The 20172-nt window shown below is 42.0% G+C and overlaps 1 protein-coding gene across 1 annotated transcript in view; it reads right to left on the bottom strand.

Annotated features, from left to right (window-relative positions):
* RRN3 (RNA polymerase I transcription factor RRN3) overlaps positions 1-20172 on the bottom strand; it is a 600941-nt gene that overhangs the window by 566066 nt on the left and 14703 nt on the right. The window contains exon 2 of the mRNA XM_089657080.1: positions 8815-8963. Within this exon, the coding sequence (XP_089513206.1) occupies positions 8815-8907 (93 nt within the window). The 5' untranslated portion in view covers positions 8908-8963. The remainder of the gene's footprint in view (positions 1-8814; positions 8964-20172) is intronic.

Below are 20172 nucleotides of genomic sequence, written 5' to 3'. Positions count from 1 at the left end.
AATAACTTCAGCGTACTTCATAAGTCATGAAAAAATAATAGTAAAGACACTATAAGGACATATTTAATTACATCCATTAATGAGCATTGATTAAATCCAAACACACAAACATTTATATAAATTCAAAATGTAATTGCATGCTGGACAATAATATACAAATTAGCAGACTAACCTGTAGGTATTCAAAGATGATATATCCGATAAAAAAAAACTGGATTCGTGGCATGTTCATAAGTACAGTGAAATTCTATGGCCATGCCTCGTCTGCTTAAATGGTCAGATCATTTCTGTCAACACCTCCCTCGAAGACAAGCACAGAGGGGCTGCCCTGCAGTTGATAGCTCTTGTGTGCCATCAAAAGAAGGTAAATAAGTCAAGTCTTTAGAGAGCTACTGAAATAGAACTTGATAAGTACAGTATTTCCATTTTTCAACCACTTATTTTGCTGTTGAATTGTTGTCTCTGTCACCTTTGTATACATATTTTTTCCTCCTGTAAAGATTTTATTTAAACCATTTTTTACCTTCAATATTGAATATTTAGAAAAGTTTTAAAACTGTCTCTAAATGCGCTAACAAAAACTCAGTGCACCAATGCAAAACTTAAAGAATCCTTGTCTCTTGAAGAGTGCTACTACATGGTAAATCTATAGATATGCTTGTCTGCAGTGACAGCATGTGTACAAAGGTTTAGTCAGAACGGTCATTGCTAATATTCTGAACGTTTGCTCCTTCTTGATAAAAGTAGTTGGTGGCAGTAAAGAGTTATTTGCTCAAAGTGTTACTAAACCCACAACAGTAAAATCAGTCTGCATATACAGTAAAGCATGCTTGTTATACTCACTGTGGAATCTAAGGGGTTAATCCTCTGCATTGTGTAAAAAGGATGTTTGAGCCTGTTTTTTCTGCCCCTCCTCTTGTTCAAATGTCCATTTCTTATCTCCTGGTAAGACAGTATGAACCCGTAGCCACATGCACATGCTCAGTTTAGTGTGTATTGCTTGAGGTTTTTTTGTTTTTTTTTTTACTTGGTAGAGTACATGTGACCAGATGTAATAGTGATGCTGGGTGCAATTACTAAAAACAAGTCATATACATGCACACAATCAACATGCAGTCGTGCAGGTACTTTTAATCAGCATTTAAACCATTATATGTTCAATGCATTGTGAAAGACCAACTACCCAATGAATACCTGCCTTGGCACATCATAGCATTTTCCCAGCACTCTTAGAAATAACAGAATCCAACTGCAATATTCTTGCACTCTCAAAACCTCCACTTTTATTATCACACGACACACAGGAGGATATATCTTATAGTCATTACAATCTGCATAATAACACACACCAATAATAATGTGAGTATTACAGCATGATATAGACACACCATTTGAAAGCATAGAATAAATACATTACCAAAGCTATGTAGAAGCTGGGAGGAACAAATCCCAATCGGGACCAGACTGTCCAGGGGGTCACGTAGAAGCCATAGGCGCGACCAGTTGATGAGCCCATATAGCCTTGTAAAAATCCTAGCATCAGAGCATCCTCTGGCCACTAGGGGAGCTTCTACAGGTCTTGCCCAGACCTCTGCCTTATAAACCCTATTTCTGGAAGAAGTCCAATAGTGGGTGGTGCCAAACCCACCACAGGAGGGGCTAGCAGAAGGGTTCCGTGAGGATAACAGTCATGTTCAACCACCATATTCGTTATCTGAAAAGTCACACTTTTGCTTCTTATCTACCCCAAAACCTCTTTTCATCTCCCCCAGACTTAAGGATTTCTAACTTGGATGTCTTTAACCACTTGCCCTCCTGAGGATTTACCCCCCTTCCTGACCAGGCCTCTTTTTGCCACTCGGCGCTGCACTAATTCAACTGATAATTGTGCGGTCATGCACTGCTGTACCCAAACGAAATTTATGTTCTTTTTTTTTACACAAATAGAGCTTTCTTTCGGTGGTATCTTATCACCTGTGCGCTTTTTATTTTTCACGCTATAAACAAAAATAATTCTTCAAAAAATTTGAAGAAAAACTATATTGTTTACTTTCAGCTTTAATATATAGTAAACTCAAAGTTAGTTATAAATTTATGCCAAAATGTATTCTGCTACATGTTTTTTGTCAGAAAAAAAAAAAATCGCAATGAGTGTATATTGATTGCTTTGTGTGAAAGTTATAGCGTCTACAAACTATGGTATAGATGATGGAATTTACACAGCTTTTACTTACCTATCACAGTTTCTAAGGCCCTGACATGCCAGGATAGCACCAACCCCCCCCCCAAATGACCCCTTTCTGGAAAGTAGACACCCCAAGGAATTTAAAAAGAGGCATGGTGAGTATTTTGCAGATCTCATTTTTTCTCACACGGTTTTGAAATATAAAAAAAGAATAGAAAAAATGTTTTTGTTTTTTTTCTTCATTTTCCAAAAACTTGTGGCAACAAATAAGATCTGCAAAATACTTACCATGCTTCTTATCAAATTCCTTGGGGTGTCTACTTTCCAAAAAGGGGTCGTTTTGGGGGTTGGGGGCGTTTTATGCCCAGCATTATAAGTTTATGCCACACATCACTCACTCTTCTAACCACCTGAAGATCAAGCCTTTTCTGACACTTTTTTTCACATGAAATGAAAATCACATGAAAATCAGTATTTTTTGCTAGGAAATTAATTTAAACCCCCAAACATATATTATTTTAAAGCAGACACCCTAGTGAATAAAATGGTGGGTACTACAATGTTTTAGGGCACATAGTACTAGCGCATTGATTTTTCAAAAGCAATTTTTTTTTAAAAATACACTTTTTTTACTTTTAACGCACAAAAACACAATATATTGGCCAATTATTTGGTAAAATATAAAAGATGATGGTATGCCGAGTAAATCGATACCAAAAATGACATGCTTTAAAACTGCGCATGCCTCGTGCAATGGCGACAAACTGCATACATTTTTAATATCCATAGGCAACAATTTAAAAGCCTTTAAAAGCTACCATTTTAGATTTACAGAGGAGGCCTAGTGTTAGAATTACTGCCCTTGATCTGACGTTCACAGTGATACCTCACATGTATGGCGCAACCACTGTTTACATACCGGCACAGGGTCAATGCTTGTGCACACAGGTGTGTGCGCATGGGAGGGACGTTATTTTTAAGTTATTTTGATTTTTTTTTATTACTTTTACACTGCAACTTTAATTTTTTTTTTTTTTTTATCACTTTTAATGCTATCACAGGGAATGCAAATATCCCCTATAACGTCAATGGGCATTGTCATATATTCTTTTTTCAGAAATCTGGGGTCTATCAGACTTTAGATATCTCCTCTTCCCTTACATTATCTAATCAAACCAAAATCGGTGTGATCAGATGCTTTCCCAATTTACAAATGGCGCTATTTATATCCTGCAAAACTGAAGTGATGAAATGCTCGTAGCTTCTGATTTCTTAGGCTATAGAGATGATTAGCACCATTCTGGTCTCCTATCAGCTCTATGGTCAGCTGGCAGAAACACCGGCTGCATTCTCAGGTTCCCCCCGATGGTGCGGGACTGCCCGAGAAGGCCGTGGAAGGCAGCGGGGGAGAGGGGGCATCATCTCCCACTGAATGTAAAAGCAATCCTGCAGCTAATTAGCCACTAGGACTGCTTTTATATGAAAGCTGATCGCCGGCTGAAAAAAATGATACCAGGATGATGCCTGCAGCTGTAGGCATTATCCTAGCATAACCATTCAAAGTCCAGTGATGTACCAGTACATCGCTGATCCTTGTTGGGTATATATGCTATGTTCTTTTTTTTTTTTTGTATGCAGCCTGTGGACTGAATAAAAAAAAGAGAAGAAATCTCTGCCAGAAAAAGTGTGTGGTATGCCCACCATTAAAATATACCTCCCTGCATCCACTCACTTCTAATGGTGGGCACACATTAGGTCACACTTTGCCATATGTGCCAGTTATAAGACTGAACAAATGTCTAAATAGTGGCATGCTTGAATAAAAATTGTCCACCTATAAGTGGTACCCCATATGGAAAAAGGATGACACCAAGTCCCAAACTATCTTGTCATTACTACCCATGTAGTCTGGGCATCCGGGGGCTCCCTCGTAAATCCGAAACTTATAAGTATAGCCTGTTGTCCTCTCACAGGTCTTCTACATCTTGACCCCATATCTAGCACGCTTGCTGGGGAGAAATTGTTTGAATACAAGGCGGCCAGAAAAATTAATGAGCGACTCATCAACGCAGATTTTTTGCTGGGGAGTATAGACATCTGCAATTTTTTGGTTAAGGTGATTTGCGAGGGGCTGAATTTTGTGGAGCCGGTCAAATTCAGGGTTACCCCAAGGATGACAGAGTGCATTGTCATTGAAATGCATAAAACACAATATACTCTCATATCTATGCCTGGCAATAGCAGCAGAGAACACAGCATATGATAAATCGGGTCTGTGGACCAATACAACCGCAATTCATTTTTTTTTAGTAATGCCCAAAAAAAATTTAAATTCAGAAACCATAATGAGTTTCCATGCGACTGGTCTGGCAAGGTTTGAATTTAGGTTGGTGGCGATAAATTGTTGTGCATATAAATTGCTTTGATCCACAATCAACGCATACAGATATTCCATGAAAAACAGCTCAAAAATTAAAGGGGAGTAGTTAAATTTGCTATTTCCACCTGAATTCCGAGTTGAACAGTGAATGGGGGAAGTACAGGTGCTGCAGAATTTGAAGGCCGTAAATCGTGATTTGCAAGCACATCCGGAAGGATATTAGGAGCTCTATGGGCCTGTGTGCGAATTCTTGGTGGCTGCGGGACAAAACTTGTGCTCACCACCGCACCGGCTTGTACTGGACTTATGGGACTCGCCACATCACCAACTCATACTGCAGTGGTATTATTATTATACAGGATTTATATGGCGCCAACAGTTTGATCAGCGCTTTACAGTATAACGGGAGACAATACAGCAACAATACAGTTCAATACAAGAGGGTTGAGGGCCTTGATCGTGGGAGCTTACAAACGAAGAGATATGTGTAAGACCAAGATGTACTAGACCAATGGTGCTCGCAAGTTCACTAAAAGGTAGCGCGGCACTAGTACTGGCACTCTGCTGCATATGATAGTTCTCAAAATTTACCAACAAGTGTTAACAGAGATCAGGCCTGATTCTGCGAACACTGTGGTTTTGTGTGCAATGTATCAAGTGACAGTGACCTACTGACACTGCACTTGCTGGGGGAGAAGGGGGGGTAAGCGTAGGGGCTAAATGCAGGTGCTGGCAGGTGCAGGAGCTGATCCCGCTAACGTTGCATTTTTGGAGACGCTATACTAATGTAAATGCTGGTATAGTGCTGATCTGATCAAAGATATTGACCTGTTCAAACACTATACTAGCAATGGAGGTTTATTGTGCATGAGCGTTCCTGGCAGTCAAGGGGTTAAATGTAATGACTGGTGTACTGATGGCCAATCTGACGCCATCTGAAGGGGCATGAAAAACACCCGAGCACAAATTATATATATACATAATTGTGTGTGATTTTGCGCACCTGTGCCGCCCTGTAGCAGTGTTTCTGCTATAGGGCGGTCAGGAAGCAGTATTAAGGCACTGTGTTACTTTAACTGACAATTGCGCAGTCATGCAACACTGCACCCAAATTAAATGTACGTCCTTTTTTTCCCCACAAAATGAGCTTTCTTCTGGTGGTATTTGATCACCTGTGCGTTTTTTTTATTTTTTGCGCTATAAAAAAAAAAAAAAAAAAAAAAACAACAGTATTTTGGAATTTTTGCTATAAAACCTGTCCAGTAAAAAAATGTAAAAATCAAATTGTGTCATAAATTTCGGCCAAAATGTATTTTGCAACATGTCTTTGCTAAAAAAAAAATCCCAATACGTGTAAATTAATTGGTTTACGTGAAAGTCTAGAAATGGCGGGAAAGATACTGGGATTTATTTTTTTTATATATAAGAATAATGGCAGCGATCAGCGACTTATGGCGGTGATCAGCGATTTATGGCGGGACTGCGGAGGACATTTTGACACTGGGGGCGACTGACTTGGGGTCACTTACATTCCCAATGATACCAATACAGTGATCAGTGGGAAAAAAAAAAAAAAAAAAAAAAAAAAAAACACTGACACTGTACTAATGGCACTGGGGAGGAAGGGGTTAACATTTTTATTCAAAGGGTTAACTGTGTGAGGGGAGTGTTTTACTAGTGGGCGGGGGCTACTTCACAGGAACACACTGATCCTGAGAGCTAAACTCTGCTCTCAGGATCAGTGTGTTGGGAACTGACAGGGAGCAGAGCTGCAGTGTAAACACTGCAGCCATGCTCCCCGTCAGTGATTGCCGGTAATCACTGGGATCCGGCAGATAAAGACTGGCTGGTACCCGGTGATTGACACCCACAGCTGTGATCGGCGGTGCGGGTAGGGGGGCGCGCACCCCCTACCTGTTTTGCAAAATGCCGTTTGAAAATGCTATTTTGCGCAGGGGTGCCACCCCGTCACCGTTATTATACAGTAGCTGGTCGGCAACCAGTTAAACAGGTTTGTATCTCCTAATGGAAGGTTACTAGATGACATAAACACAGTTCATTCCATAAACAAGTTTTTATCTTGCTCTCAGCAGAATATCTTGTGACTGTTCCTTTTGCTAAGAAATCACATTGTCACTTCTCATGCCCCTGGCATTTGGGTGACAATGCTTTATTGTAAAAATTTCCCAAGAAACAAAGGGTCCAAGGCCAACACATTTCATAGGCATTACACCACCACAGGGCAATCAGCACTGTTCAGACAGAGGGTCAGGGATTTTGCATCCTCCTAGAGCAAAAAGAAAACTCCTCCTACAAGCTTTAACCAGTGCTCTGCTGAAGTCATAAGACTGCTCTAACTGCTGATGAGAAAAGGTATTTTGCAGTTTATATTTAGTAAAAATAATTGCATTTTCATGTTCTGTGTACTGTGGGAGACCAGATATAGCAAATGCAGGGTCCTGGGTTTAGCAACACTTTAATTTAACCCAGAGACATTCACTCTCAGTCTGTTGGCACTTAGATTGTGTTCCCACAAGCTGGAAAATCTTTGTGCAGGGTGAGAGTGTCATTGTCAGTGACAGCGCAATGTGAGGCTGACCAACCATTTGTCACAAGTTGGTGAAAAAGGCAGTGGTCTGACCTACATTTTTCACAGGGGGTAGCACTAAGGCCGGATTGCCCATACCAGACACCACAGGCTCAGCATTCTTAAGCTCCCTGCCCACGCTCTGCATCTTTCACACAGGCAGCTGCAGCAGTCGAGCCACTTAAGAAATGCAGAGCCTAAGGAGTGCTGATTCAGCGTCACTAAGCACAGCACTGCCAGCAATTGCACCTGCCTGTGTGACAGGCACAGCGGGCAAGCAGGAATCTTTGCTCAGTGAAGCAGAGTCTGAACTTTTTACAGTGTGCATGTGTAGGCACATTTACACATATACCGGCAGAGCTACAGCAAGGTAGGGGAGGTATTGGCAAAAACAGGTGCCTTGGGCAGCATCTGCCCCTAGTACAGCCCCTAGAGGCATGTTACAAGTGCAATTTTTCCAGCTTTTTTTTCCTGTCTCCTGTATTTGGTTGGAAATGTTAAAACAGAATAGCCAAAGTTCTTTTAGTTATACTTCTCCTGTGGGTCACAGGAGTGCTTACTTCTGCACTCCAGTGACCTAAATTCAGCCGACAGCTGGAATAAAGCCTGCTGTCGGCTGAAGATCTGGAAGAGTGTTTAGCGAACAAAACTTAAAAGAGAAATATGGATCAAGCCATTTTGGCCCTACTTCTCCTATGAATCACAGGAGTGCACTTAGTCCTGCACTCCTGTGACCTGTTTTCAGCTGGCAGTGGACGAAGGCCCACTGTCAGCTGATGTCACAAAGACAGTCCATACTCTGCAAGGATCTCGAAAATAATGTCAGTATCCACCCAGATGCCTGACCAGCAGCTGGATCAGCCTTTCAGTGCCCCTCTGAGAGCCTGGGTCAGGCACTGCCGAACCCCGCACAGCCCAGAACTGGAAGGGCAGAGTAGAGAGCTGGTGACTGACAGTCACCACTCTACTCACTAAAGACCATGAACTGAGCAATTAGCAGTCATGTGATCAATTGTGTCTCAGTCATAGAGCCAGCAGGGGCAGCTGCTGCTCGGATCCATGCTGCAAACACCCTTGTATGTAGGTTTTTTTTTTCTTGTTTTTTTTTTACTTATACACTTTTTTAAAAAAAAGACTTGGAAACATTTAAATATTAACTATATTGCATATGCATATTATAAAGTGTTATCCTCCAGTCTGCCAACTGAGGGTCAGACTTTTGTAAAAAGCCCGTTTTTCACACAATTTATTAACCTGACATTTCCAGACACAGGTGAAAGATGTTTCCAAAGAAAGAAAAAAAACATATCCATACTGGCCTCATACTACTGTGCTGTATCGTTAGATAAATTATAGTGACTCCTTTGTCATTTATGCAGGTTTATTTTTAAAACCAAACTTTACACATAGAAAAAACAGATATAAAAACAGCAGTTAAGCAATGAATACATCTGATTAAAAGGCACTATAGTTTCTCTTTTTTCTGATGGTCCCATAACAACCACAATGCAGTACCAACAGTATTACCAAAATCATAATGGAAATCTGCAGCCATTCTGTTATGGAATGGTTTGGTACCATTTATGTCACTAGCACTCACATATTCAAAGAAACCAAAAATAGTACTGGAAAATACTATGAAAAGAAAATAAATCAGAATACCTGTGAATACATGAATAGGACCTCTGCCACGTTTCCTCCAAACCTGACTGTTTTCTTTGGTGGAGAACTCAAAAAACCATGAGAATCAGTCATTGCGTCCTTGCCAAAAAGTCAGACTTTAGTAACAGCAAACAAATAAAGGTATCACCCTAAAAAAAAGTAAAAAAAACAGCAAATAGAATATGCATTATTGCTTTTTTCTCATTCTGTATAATGGTTGAAAAAATATATTAGATGCCAATGGGAACTAGATAAGATTTCAATTTAACATGCAGATAACATCCATCTAGCACTTTCTTTTAAAGTGATTGTAAAGCCATAATTTTTTTTTATTATTAATAAAATAAAGAGCTTTGCACTTACCTGCTCTGTGCATTGATATTGCACAGAGCAGCCCCAAACCTCCTCTTTTGGGGTCCTCTGGCAATCTTAGGTCTTCCTCTTCTGTGTCTGCTCCTCATAGCAAGTTGCTTGCTATGGGAGCAGATGTGTGGCTCCTTCCCAAGACAGGTTGTGTATGCCCATAAACACACAGTGCAGCTCGGCCCCACCCCCCAATCTCAGCCAAGGACATTTATCGATAATAGACTCATGTAAGTATTGAGGGGTCAGGTAGTGCAAGATTTTTACCCTAATCAGAAAATGCATCAAGGAAAAAAACAACTATTTAGAAGCACTTTAAATGATAAGTGCACGTTCGTTTAACCACTTCAAGTCCGGACACTTTTACCCCCTTTCTGTCCAGGCTAATTTTCTACTTTCAGCGCTATCACACTATGAATGACAATTGCGCGGTCATGCAGCATTGTACCTATATGAATCTTTTAGCATTTTTTCGAGACAACTAAAACTTTATTTTGGTGGTATTTATTCACCACTGGGATTTTTATTTTGTTTTGCTATATAAGTGAAAAAGTCAAAAAATTATAAAAAAAAAAAAAAGTATTTTTCTTATAAAATTTTGCAAATAATCTTTCTTCATAAATCTTGGCCAAAATATATTCAGTTATCTTTTTTAGCAAAAAAAAAAAAAACAAATTAGTTTATAACCAAAAATTAAAATATTTAAAATAAATGTAATTACATTTTTTTTTATATTATTTAGGTTTGTTTTTTTTTTTACATACTGTCACCCTAGCAGTACAGTGTCATTATAGTGACACTGTACTACTTGTGGGGGGTTATGAAGGTTTTTTTTTGGGGTTTTTTTTTACACTGATTGCTTTTACACCCATAAAGGCTGTAAAAGCAATCATTTCTCCTTCTCTCTGGCTGTGTTCTTGCAGCCATTAAGAAATACTGTGTGAGCGGTGATTGGTCACAGCTCATCACATGGTACAAGGCTGTTGTGACTAAGCCTTGTACCATGTAACCTCTTTGATCATTCACAGATTTCACACCTAGTAAGCAATGATGCCAGAAGTGACATCTTGCTTACTACTCTGCATGTGATAACTGATTGGCCAATCAGTAATTACACGATCGGGACCTCACACACAGGTCCCGTACAACGATCAGTGTTCCAGCGTGTCCGGAGAAAACAGCAGGCACCGGATCGTGGTGCTGTGCGCTCCCAGGGAGCGCGAACAAGCAGGGAGCGGGGAGGCCCTTTTGTAAATGGCCACCCGCCCCTGCACTGCTCCCATCCGGCCGTTCATACACATGGGCCAGACGGGAAGTGGTTAAAGTACATTTATCCACTTTCCTTCTAAAACTAATCATCTCTATACATGTCTATGAGGGTTCACAACACAGAGTGGGGGATTAACCTCCCTAGCGGTCTGATTATGTCAGTATTTCTGTGCTCAAAGCGGTACATTATTTTGTATGGAAATATATAGTTTTTTAATTGCAGGCCTGAAATTTTTAGGGATAACTCACTGAAATCTGTCCAAACAAGAATCCAGTAAACATCCCGGGTATGTTAAAATTTGAAACACAAAATCATAAATTATAATTTAATAAATCATAAATATTTATAATATAATAATAAATTTAATTCAATAATATAATGAAACCAAAAAGACTGAAATTTGAAATAGAGTGCCAAGTTTGCACATCACTGAGCAAAGTCGCAAAATCGTTTTCAGTGTGATGACGAATTTCCCCACGAATCATTATCACTCAATTCTGCAAGTAGTTCTAATTTACTATCGCTGTTTTCTAGCTTGTCTAAAACCACCTTTGACCTTAAGGGACGCTTTTTGGACGCCAGGGACATTTCTCAGTTTCCAGGCAGAAAGAACAGTAAATATGCAGGCAGGGCACAGGACAAAGCACTAGGGACAAAATGTATGTGAAATGGTTTGATACAGTAATGTTTTACTATGTGATTTTAGTGTATTTAGTGAATGTCACTTTTCGACATTTTTAAATTTCCCACCAGTTCCGGCCCCGTACGTCATGACATCGCAGGGAACGGAACCCGAAAGTCAGATGCCGACATCGGCCAGAGGACATTGCCGGGGATGTTGCAGGGGGGACATCACGGGAGCGCAGGACAAGGTATGTGCAGAAGGGATCCCGGAGCAACGCTGCAGGGTATTCCAGAGTGTAGCTCGGGGTTACCGCTTGTAGTGCTGAAACTTTACCCCAAGCTACACTTGGGAATACCTCCAGTGAGGTTAAAGTCAATCCATACTGAAAAAAATACCTAAGCCAATTTTGAGTACCTAAGGCTACTTTCACACTGATCCGCCGCAAAAACATGGCAAAAACTTTTAAAGGACACGTTACTTAAAAACTACACCAAAAACGCTTCTCAGAGATGTTTTTGAGGCGCTTTTCAGGCGTTTTCCATTGATTTCAATGGGAAGAGGCATTTGGTTTTTTTTAACTGAACATGCTCCAAAGATACTGCAAGTAGGAGTTTTTACACCGCAACAGAAGCGCAACGCCCCAGTGTGAAAACATATATAGACAAACATAGGGAAGCATTTTTCTTGAGCTTTTCAGGTACTTGAGTTTTTGAAGGATTTTTGCATAAAAAAAAGTCTCAGTGTGAAAGTAGCTTTACTCTTCTTCTGAATGTGCTTATCACCTGGCAATTAGGCTGATGGTTTTACAAATTTCACAGCCACTGATTTGGGACATGTATGTAGATAAGGAAAAAAAAAAAAAATCTTGCGGCCCGCCAAGGCCATTTATCCGGCCCGCCGGCAGGGGCGTATTTTCCGCGAGGAAGGGACACCAAGTACAGGGGTGGGCAGGGGGCTGCTGTACCTTACCTGGTTCCGGTCCCAGTCCCACGACGATCCAGACCAGGAAGCGCTGCTCCTTCATTCACTCCGGCCACTCCCTCACTCCTGCCGCTCGGTTCCGCCTCCTCATCGGTGATTGGGCGCCAGAACTGTAGCTCATGAAAGGCACACAGGAGGCCAATCACCTGCGAGGAGGTGGAGCCGAGCGGCCCCGCAAACATCGAGTGAGGGAGAGGCTGGAGTGAAGGAGGACAGCTGACAGGTAAGTGTGCCGTGCTGATGGTGCTGCTGCAACCAGGTATGCTGGCTGCAGCAGCACCATGCTGGAGCAGGGGTCAGCAAGTTAAGTGTCATTGGTGTCAGTGGGAGGAATAGTGCCCCATCATTGGTGTTACTGATACTAATGATGGGCATTATTCCTCACACTGACACCAATGATGGGGCACTATTCCTCCTCCCACTGACACCAACGATGGGGCACTACTCCTCCCCCCCACTGACACCAACGATGGGGCACTATTCCTCCCCCCCACTGACACCAACGATGGGGCACTATTCCTCCCCCCCCCACTGACACCAACGATAGGGCACTATTCCACCCCCACTGACACCAGCAATGGAACACTATTCCTTCCCTCACTGACACCAATGATGGGGTACTATTCCTCCCACTGACACCAATGTTGGTACACTATCCCCCCCACTGACACCAATGATGGGGCACTATTCCCCCCCACTGACACCAATGACGTAATATTCCTCCCACTGACACCAAAGATGGGGCACTATTCTTCCCACTATTCTTCTCAGTGTACCTTTTTTTGAAGGTGTTATTTAGATTTTCTATTAGCTTCTCCCTTCTGATTTCTTTTTATCCATGGTTCCTCCTTTCCTGTTCTTTATCTATTCTTCTGTGGTATTTCCTCTTCTTTTTCCCCTTTTCCTCCTCCACATATGGCAGGTATGACTCCAATTGGTTTTTCCTTTGTTAATTGTAGGGGATTTAATACCCCGGAAAAGCGGAGGCAGATGCTTTACCATTTCCACAAAACTAAAGCACATATTTTGCTCCTTCAGGAGACTCATTTCCGCACGGATAGTGTGCCAGCCCTTCGGGATCGTTATTACACTCAATGGTATCATGCACAATGCACAAGCCAAATCTAGGGGGTGTCAGTGGCCTTTCATAGTACCTTTAGCTCTGAGGTCTTGGACTCCTTCATAAATCAGGCCGGTCGTTATATCTTTCTTAAATTGGGACTTTGTTTTTACGGTAGCAAATGTTTATGCTTCTAATCAGGACCAGAGCCCCTTTCTCTCTGCGGTTTTATCAGAACTGTCCGCCTTTGGTGGTCCATGTTTCATTGTGGGAGGTGACTTTAATATAGCCTTGTCCCCTGCCATGGACACCTCCTCAGGTAGATCTTCGATCTCTTTTTCGGTGTTAACTCAAATCAAATCTCACCTACATGACCTGCATTTAGTGGACGTCTGGCATGTCCTACACCATTTGGACTGAGGTTATAGTTATTATTCGGCGGCTCATGATCCCTATAGTCGTATTGACCATTTCTTTGTTTCACAAGCCTTACTGGATTCCCATATTTCGGCTTCCCTCTGTCATTTTTTATAGTCGGACCATGCCCCCTTTCATCTCACTATCCATAATCTTACCACGCCCTCACAACTTTTTTCCTGGCGCCTGAACGATACGTTACTTAAAGATTCCTTATGTGTTGCGGAGGTAACAAAGGCTATGCAAAAAAACTTTGTTCAGGATCACACCTTGGATACCACAGGCCCCCTTACTCAGTGGGAAGCTCGCAAATGCGTCCTCCGAGGAATGCTCATCCAGCATGGTTCCCAATTGAAGAAGGCTAGGACAATGGAGATTCGTCAATTGTTTTCACTTATTGCAGTTTTAGAGTCCTCCCACAAGCATACACTGGATCCAAGGCTCGCAGTGGACCTCTCTAACGCCCGTCACAACTTATTCAAATTGCTAGACTAGTCCTCCCTTATCGCATGAGATACAGCTAGCAACACCCATTATTCTCTAGCTAACAAATGCGGTCAACATTTGGTGCAAGGACTTCACCCTCGTCCGTCCCGTCATCCGATCCACTATATTCAAGCTCCTGATAAATACCAAAATTTCCCACAAGGGAATCACAGCAGAATTTGAACACTACTACTCTCAACTTTATAATTTGTCCCCCACTACCCCTGCTGTTCTTGTGGATTCTTGCCCCCAGGCTATGACACAATACATTGCGGAGACAGCGTTACCGGCTCTTGATGTGCAGGACTCTCGACATTGAGGAGTACTTTTCTGTCCTGGAAGTTCTCGGAGCAATCAAGGTCCTTAAATCTGCTAAGTGCCCGGGCCCTAATGGGTTTACACAAAAGATTCTACAAAACCTTTGCCCCTGCTTTTAACTCAGGCCTTTAATGCCATTGATGACTCTCATTTGCCCTCCTCGGCCTTTCTTTCCGCTAATATTTCAGTTATCCCTAAACCAGGTAACAATCCATCTCTCTGTAGTAGCTACTGTCGGATCTCTCTGCTTAACTTGGATGTTAAGCTCTTTGCAAAACTCATGGCAAACCGCATTTCACCATTCCTTCCAGCCCTGATATATTATGATCAGGGTTCATTCCCAATCATGAAGCCAGGGAGAATACTACTAAAACAATCCACCTCATCTCATACATCAAACAACACCGTCTGAAGGCCTGCCTTTTCTCACATTTGATTGAGTCGACTGGCGTTTCCTGCGCCTTACCCTAGAGCAGAAAGGCCTGGGTCTGCGATTCATCAATAAGATTATGTCCCTTTACTCTCACCCCATGGCATCGGTTCTCATGAATGGTACAGCCTCTGCGTCCTTTTGTATCTCGAATGGTACCAGACAGGGATGCCCTCTGTCTCCCCTACTTTTAGCTCTGGTCATGAAACATCTGGCAGGGGCTATACGGGCTAATGATTCTATTCTAGGCATTCATACACCCTCCTCACATCATAAACTTTCTCTTTATGCAGACGACCTTCTAATTTATATGCAGCAGCCACTCATTTCTATCCCTAGCCTGCTTCATGCGTTCCACAGATTTGGTTCGTTCAGTAGCTTCAAACTTAACATCTCGAAAATGGAGGCATTAAATATTTCTCTACCTGATTGCGTGCTGTCACACCTTCGCTCCAACTATTCTTTTCAATGGTGTCCAAAGGCTCTCTCATATCTCTGGGTTCTGATTTCTTCTGATCCTGCTGCACAGGACCCATGACAGATTTACCTACAGGCCCTCCTATGGGGTTACGACCCCGACCTTCAGTGTCTACCTGCCCTGTCTCCTTTGATTGTGGCTGCTTTGCGCTTGTGGTATAAACGCGACCCTTCTATGCTCCGACCCTTCCCCTTTATCCTATTTGATAATCCCTCTTTCCCCCAAGGGACGGGATCCTCTGTGCTGGGTCCCTTTATCTGTACCTCTTGACAGGTAGCTCAGGACTTTATCCACCCCTAGACTGGTCACCCACTCCTCCCGGGCTGGGATTGACTGACTGCTGTGTATCTATCCTTGTTTCATAAACTTTTACATTCCACTTCTTAAATTCATCGCCCGCTTACTGAGTTTGAGTGGTTATATTCCCTCTCTGAACCTTCAAGACATGTCCTGGCTTCCCTTTATAGGGTACTACATGCCGCAATCCATACTGAACCTCTGCCCTTCACCAGGGTTTGGTCACGGAATATTGGCAAAGATATATCTAATGAGGAATGGTTTACGCTGTTAAACTTCACCCAAAAATCCTCTATATCTTGATACTCTCAAGAAAATAATTTTAACCTCCTCTCCAGATGGTATAGGGATCCTTATTCCCTTCACAAGATGTTACCTTTTAAATCCAGTCTTTGTTGGTGTTGTAATACGGCTGTGGATACTCAGTTCCATATTTGGTGGGACTGCGATAAAATTCAACCCTTTTGGTGCCAAGTTTTTGAAGCCTATAATAAAATCTATGGCTAGTCTTTGACTTCCTTGCCGGAGATTGGCCTTCTCTCCATCTTACCAGGTTCGTTGGCGGCACACAAGAAATGTTTATTAAGTTTTTTTATTGTGGCCACAACCCCCCTCCCCCTTACCGTTATGAGTTTCTGCGATTAATGATATCATGCAAATGGAAAAGATGCTGGAGTTTGCCAATGATACCCATAAAAAACATAAGTTATTATGGTCGGTCTGGCTCCATTTTTCCTCCTCCTTGACCCTTTGGGAGTTATGTGCTCCTGCTGTGCCTCCTTAAACTTCTTCCGTTCGGTTGGGTGGACCCATGGTTATTTGTATTGTGTCAATGTAATTGCTTTTGATTTGAATGCTTGGGATGCCCAGTATGGGCACCTTTGGAGTAGGGCCCTCCTGGTTCCACCCCTTGTCTGTCCTAGATCCCGACTTTCTCTTCTATCTTCCCTCTCTTTCTGTGCTCACTTCTCCCTATCTCTCTGATCTTTTTCCTTTGCTTTGATTTATATGGTGAACTCTACTTAGACATATATTGTTGCTCTTCATGCCTTTTTATGGGTCAATTTTTTCAGCTATATGTCTCTGTTGTATACATGTTATTTATCAAGGTTTTTCTAATTTGGCTAGTGATATTCTCTAACTGAAGTTATCTTTTTGGCTCACCTCCTGTTTGAGCCTGATAATTGTCCATATGTGTATGTAATTACTGGTCCCTTTTTCTTCCTTTCTGTATACCTAATTGTTAAAACTTAATAAAGACAAATTTGCCTTTAAACACATCAGCCACAAATGCTCATCCATGTTCAGTGCTAACAAGCCGGACTAACGCTGCTTGTTACCTCCTGTAGTGATGCACGGCTCCCCAAGACTGATCATCTGCTTGCCCGCAGTAGGGCTAAATGTCAAAGAAAACCACCTGCCCGGCACCCAGAACTGCATCTCCTGGGAGTCGGGCAATATGGTTTGCACAACCCTGCAAAATGGTTAGGCAGTAGTATCCCCTCTCATTCAACCCTTACCAGAGGCATTACTCGATCCAGCAGTATGCACATCTGCAGCTCTTCTCTCCCCTCACTTCCTGGTCACTTGGGCTTTGCTGAGGCTGTGACGAGTGAGCAGGGGGGCTGGGTCGAATCCTGCTGTCTGTCAAAAGACATAGATGCTTAGGAGCAAGCCCACACAAGTACCCCCATAGAAAGCAGCCTTTTATGGGGGCACTTGCCAGAGGGGTGGAGCAAGGAACAACGGCAGGGGACCTGAGTAAGAACAGGAAGATCTGGGCCACTCTGTGCAATACCATTGCACAGAACAGGTAAATATAGATAAGTTAGCTATTGTATTACCTAAAAAAATACATAGCCTTTACAATCACTAACAACTCACAGGTGTTCTGCAGCAATGTAAATAAATGTTGTTTTACCCCTGCTTATAGGTTGAGGTTTTCTGCACAGTTCAGGTACTCACCCGCCTGGTGGATTCAGTGTTGTCCTGTGTAGATAATCTTGTCATCAGCCACCGGTCTGTCCAGCGCCGCCATGTTGTTTGTGGAATAAATAGAGAGGCCCACCGGCTCTTCCAGGTTCAGCCAGTGAGTCTACTAGTGACACGCCGCTAGGCCCATCCCCCCTCCCTTCCTGAAGAACTAAGGTCCCTGGGATATGACACAAACAAGCACTGTGCATGTCATTCGCCTATGCAAGCGGTGTGCATGGGGGGGCAGGGCCATACAGTTTACACAAAAAAAAAAAAAAAATGAAACAAAACTATTTGTGTAGAGGAGGGAATGACGGGTGGAGAGGGGGCAATTTTGTGTCGAGCAAGAAAAACCACTAACACCTTCCCGCCCAGCCATCAATCTGCTATAGGCCGGGCAGGAAGGTGTCATATGACGTCCTGTCAAAAGCAGCCGTTCAAATGGCCACAGGGCTGCGCAGTGGCGCGATCTGTCACCAGCTGTGTCCACGAGACACAGTTAATGACATATCACTACACCGACCCATTGCCAGTGTCATGTGACCGCTATGACCAATCACAGCAGATCACATGTCAATTGTATACAATGGACGGCTTCCTGTCATGCCATTCATTGTATACAATTGGGTTTTTTAGGTTTGATTGATCACAGCAATCACATGGTACAGACAGGGCCAATCACAGTCCATCTGTATCATGTGATGAGCTTTGCCCAATCACAGCTAATCATTACAAAAGACTGAATGAATCACTTTGTTTCATTCAGTAACAATGATTGCAAATATCAATGAAGTACATTGGTATTAGCAATGATGTGTAAAAAAAAAAATCCTGATCACTTGCGCAGAGTAGTTCAAGGTTACTATGGTAACATTGTAGTAAAAAAAAAAAAAAAAAAAGAATGTAATAAAAAATTGGAAACATAAAAAAAAAAATTAAAATAAAATTTTTATTTAATTACATTTTTTTAAATCACAATTAATTTATTTTATTTTTACATAATGTCACCAGTCAGTGTCCCTGATCACCATCACACCAGTTATATAGTCACGCTGTACTGGACTGGTGACAATATGTAAAAAAAAATTTAAAAAGTGATTTTTTTTTTCATTTCTACATTTTCCAAAAAATAACAAAAAAATTACAACCTCCAAAAAAGTCATCATGCCTCTTACTAACTACCTTGGACTATTTTCCAAAAATGGTTAATTTGGGGGGTATTTGTACTATGCTGGTGTTTTCAAGCCTCAAGAAATGAGGTTGGTCATCAGTACATTGATCGATTGTATATATCTGACAGTCAGGTCCATAAATATTGGGACATCAACACAATTCTAACATTTTTGCCTCTATACACCAAAACGGATTTGAAATTAAATGAACAAGATGTGCTTTAACTGCAGACTGTCAGCTTTAATTTGACGGTATTTACATCCAAATCAGGTGAACGGTGTAGGAATTACAACAGTTTGCATATGTGCCTCCCACTTGTTAAGGGACCAAAAGTAATAGGACAATTGGCTTCTCAGCTGTTCCATGGCCAGGTGTGTGTTATTCCCTCATTATCCCAATTACAATGAGCAGTTAAAAAGGTCCAGAGTTCATTTCAAGTGTGCTATTTGCATTTGGAATCTGTTGCTGTCAACTTTCAAGATGAGATCCAAAGAGCTGTCACTATCAGTGAAGCAAGCCATCATTAGGCTGAAAAAATAAAACAAACCCATCAGAGAGATAGCAAAAACATTAGGCGTGGCCGAAACAACTGTTTGGAACATTCTTAAAAAGAAAGATTGCACCGGTGAGCTCAGCAACACCAAAAGACCCGAAAGACCATGGAAAACAACTGTGGTAGATGACCGAAGAATTCTTTTCCTGGTGAAGAAAACACCCTTCACAACAGTTGGCCAGATCAAGAACACTCTCCAGGAGGTAGGTGTATGTGTGTCCAAGTCAACAATCAAGAGAAGACTTTACCAGAGTGAATAAAGAGGGTTCACCACAAGATGTAAACCATTGGTGAGCCTCAAAAACAGGAAGGCCAGATTAGAGTTTGCCAAACGACATCTAAAAAAGCCTTCACATTTCTGGAACAACATTCTATAGACAGATGAGACCAAGATCAACTTGTACCAGAGTGATGGGAAGAGAAGAGTATGGAGAAAGAAAGGAACTGCTCATGATCCTAAGCATACCACCTCATCAGTGAAGCATGGTGGTGGTAGTGTCATGGCGTGGGCATGTATGGCTGCCAATGGAACTGGTTCTCTTGTATTTATTGATGATGTGACTGCTGACAAAAGCAGCAGGATGAATTCTGAAGTGTTTCGGGCAATATTATCTGCTCATATTCAGCCAAATGCTTCACAACTCATTGGACGCCGCTTCACAGTGCAGATGGACAATGACCCAAAGCATACTGCAAAAGCAACCAAAGAGTTTTTTAAGGGAAAGAATTGGAATGTGATGCAATGGCCAAGTCAATCACCTGACCTGAATCCGACTGAGCATGCATGCTGAAGACAAAACTGAAGGGAAAATGCCCCAAGAACAAGCAGGAACTGAAGACAGTTGCAGTAGAGACCTGGCAGAGCATCACCAGGGATGAAACCCAGCATCTGGTGATGTCTATGCGTTCCAAACTTCAGGTTGTAATTGACTG

Source organism: Staurois parvus, unplaced genomic scaffold, assembly GCF_062004578.1.
Source record: "Staurois parvus isolate SC_StPar_1 unplaced genomic scaffold, SC_StPar_1.0 ptg000962l, whole genome shotgun sequence".
In the NCBI taxonomy this organism is placed as follows: Eukaryota; Metazoa; Chordata; class Amphibia; order Anura; family Ranidae; genus Staurois; species Staurois parvus.
This window is presented reverse-complemented; position numbering and strand designations above follow the sequence as displayed.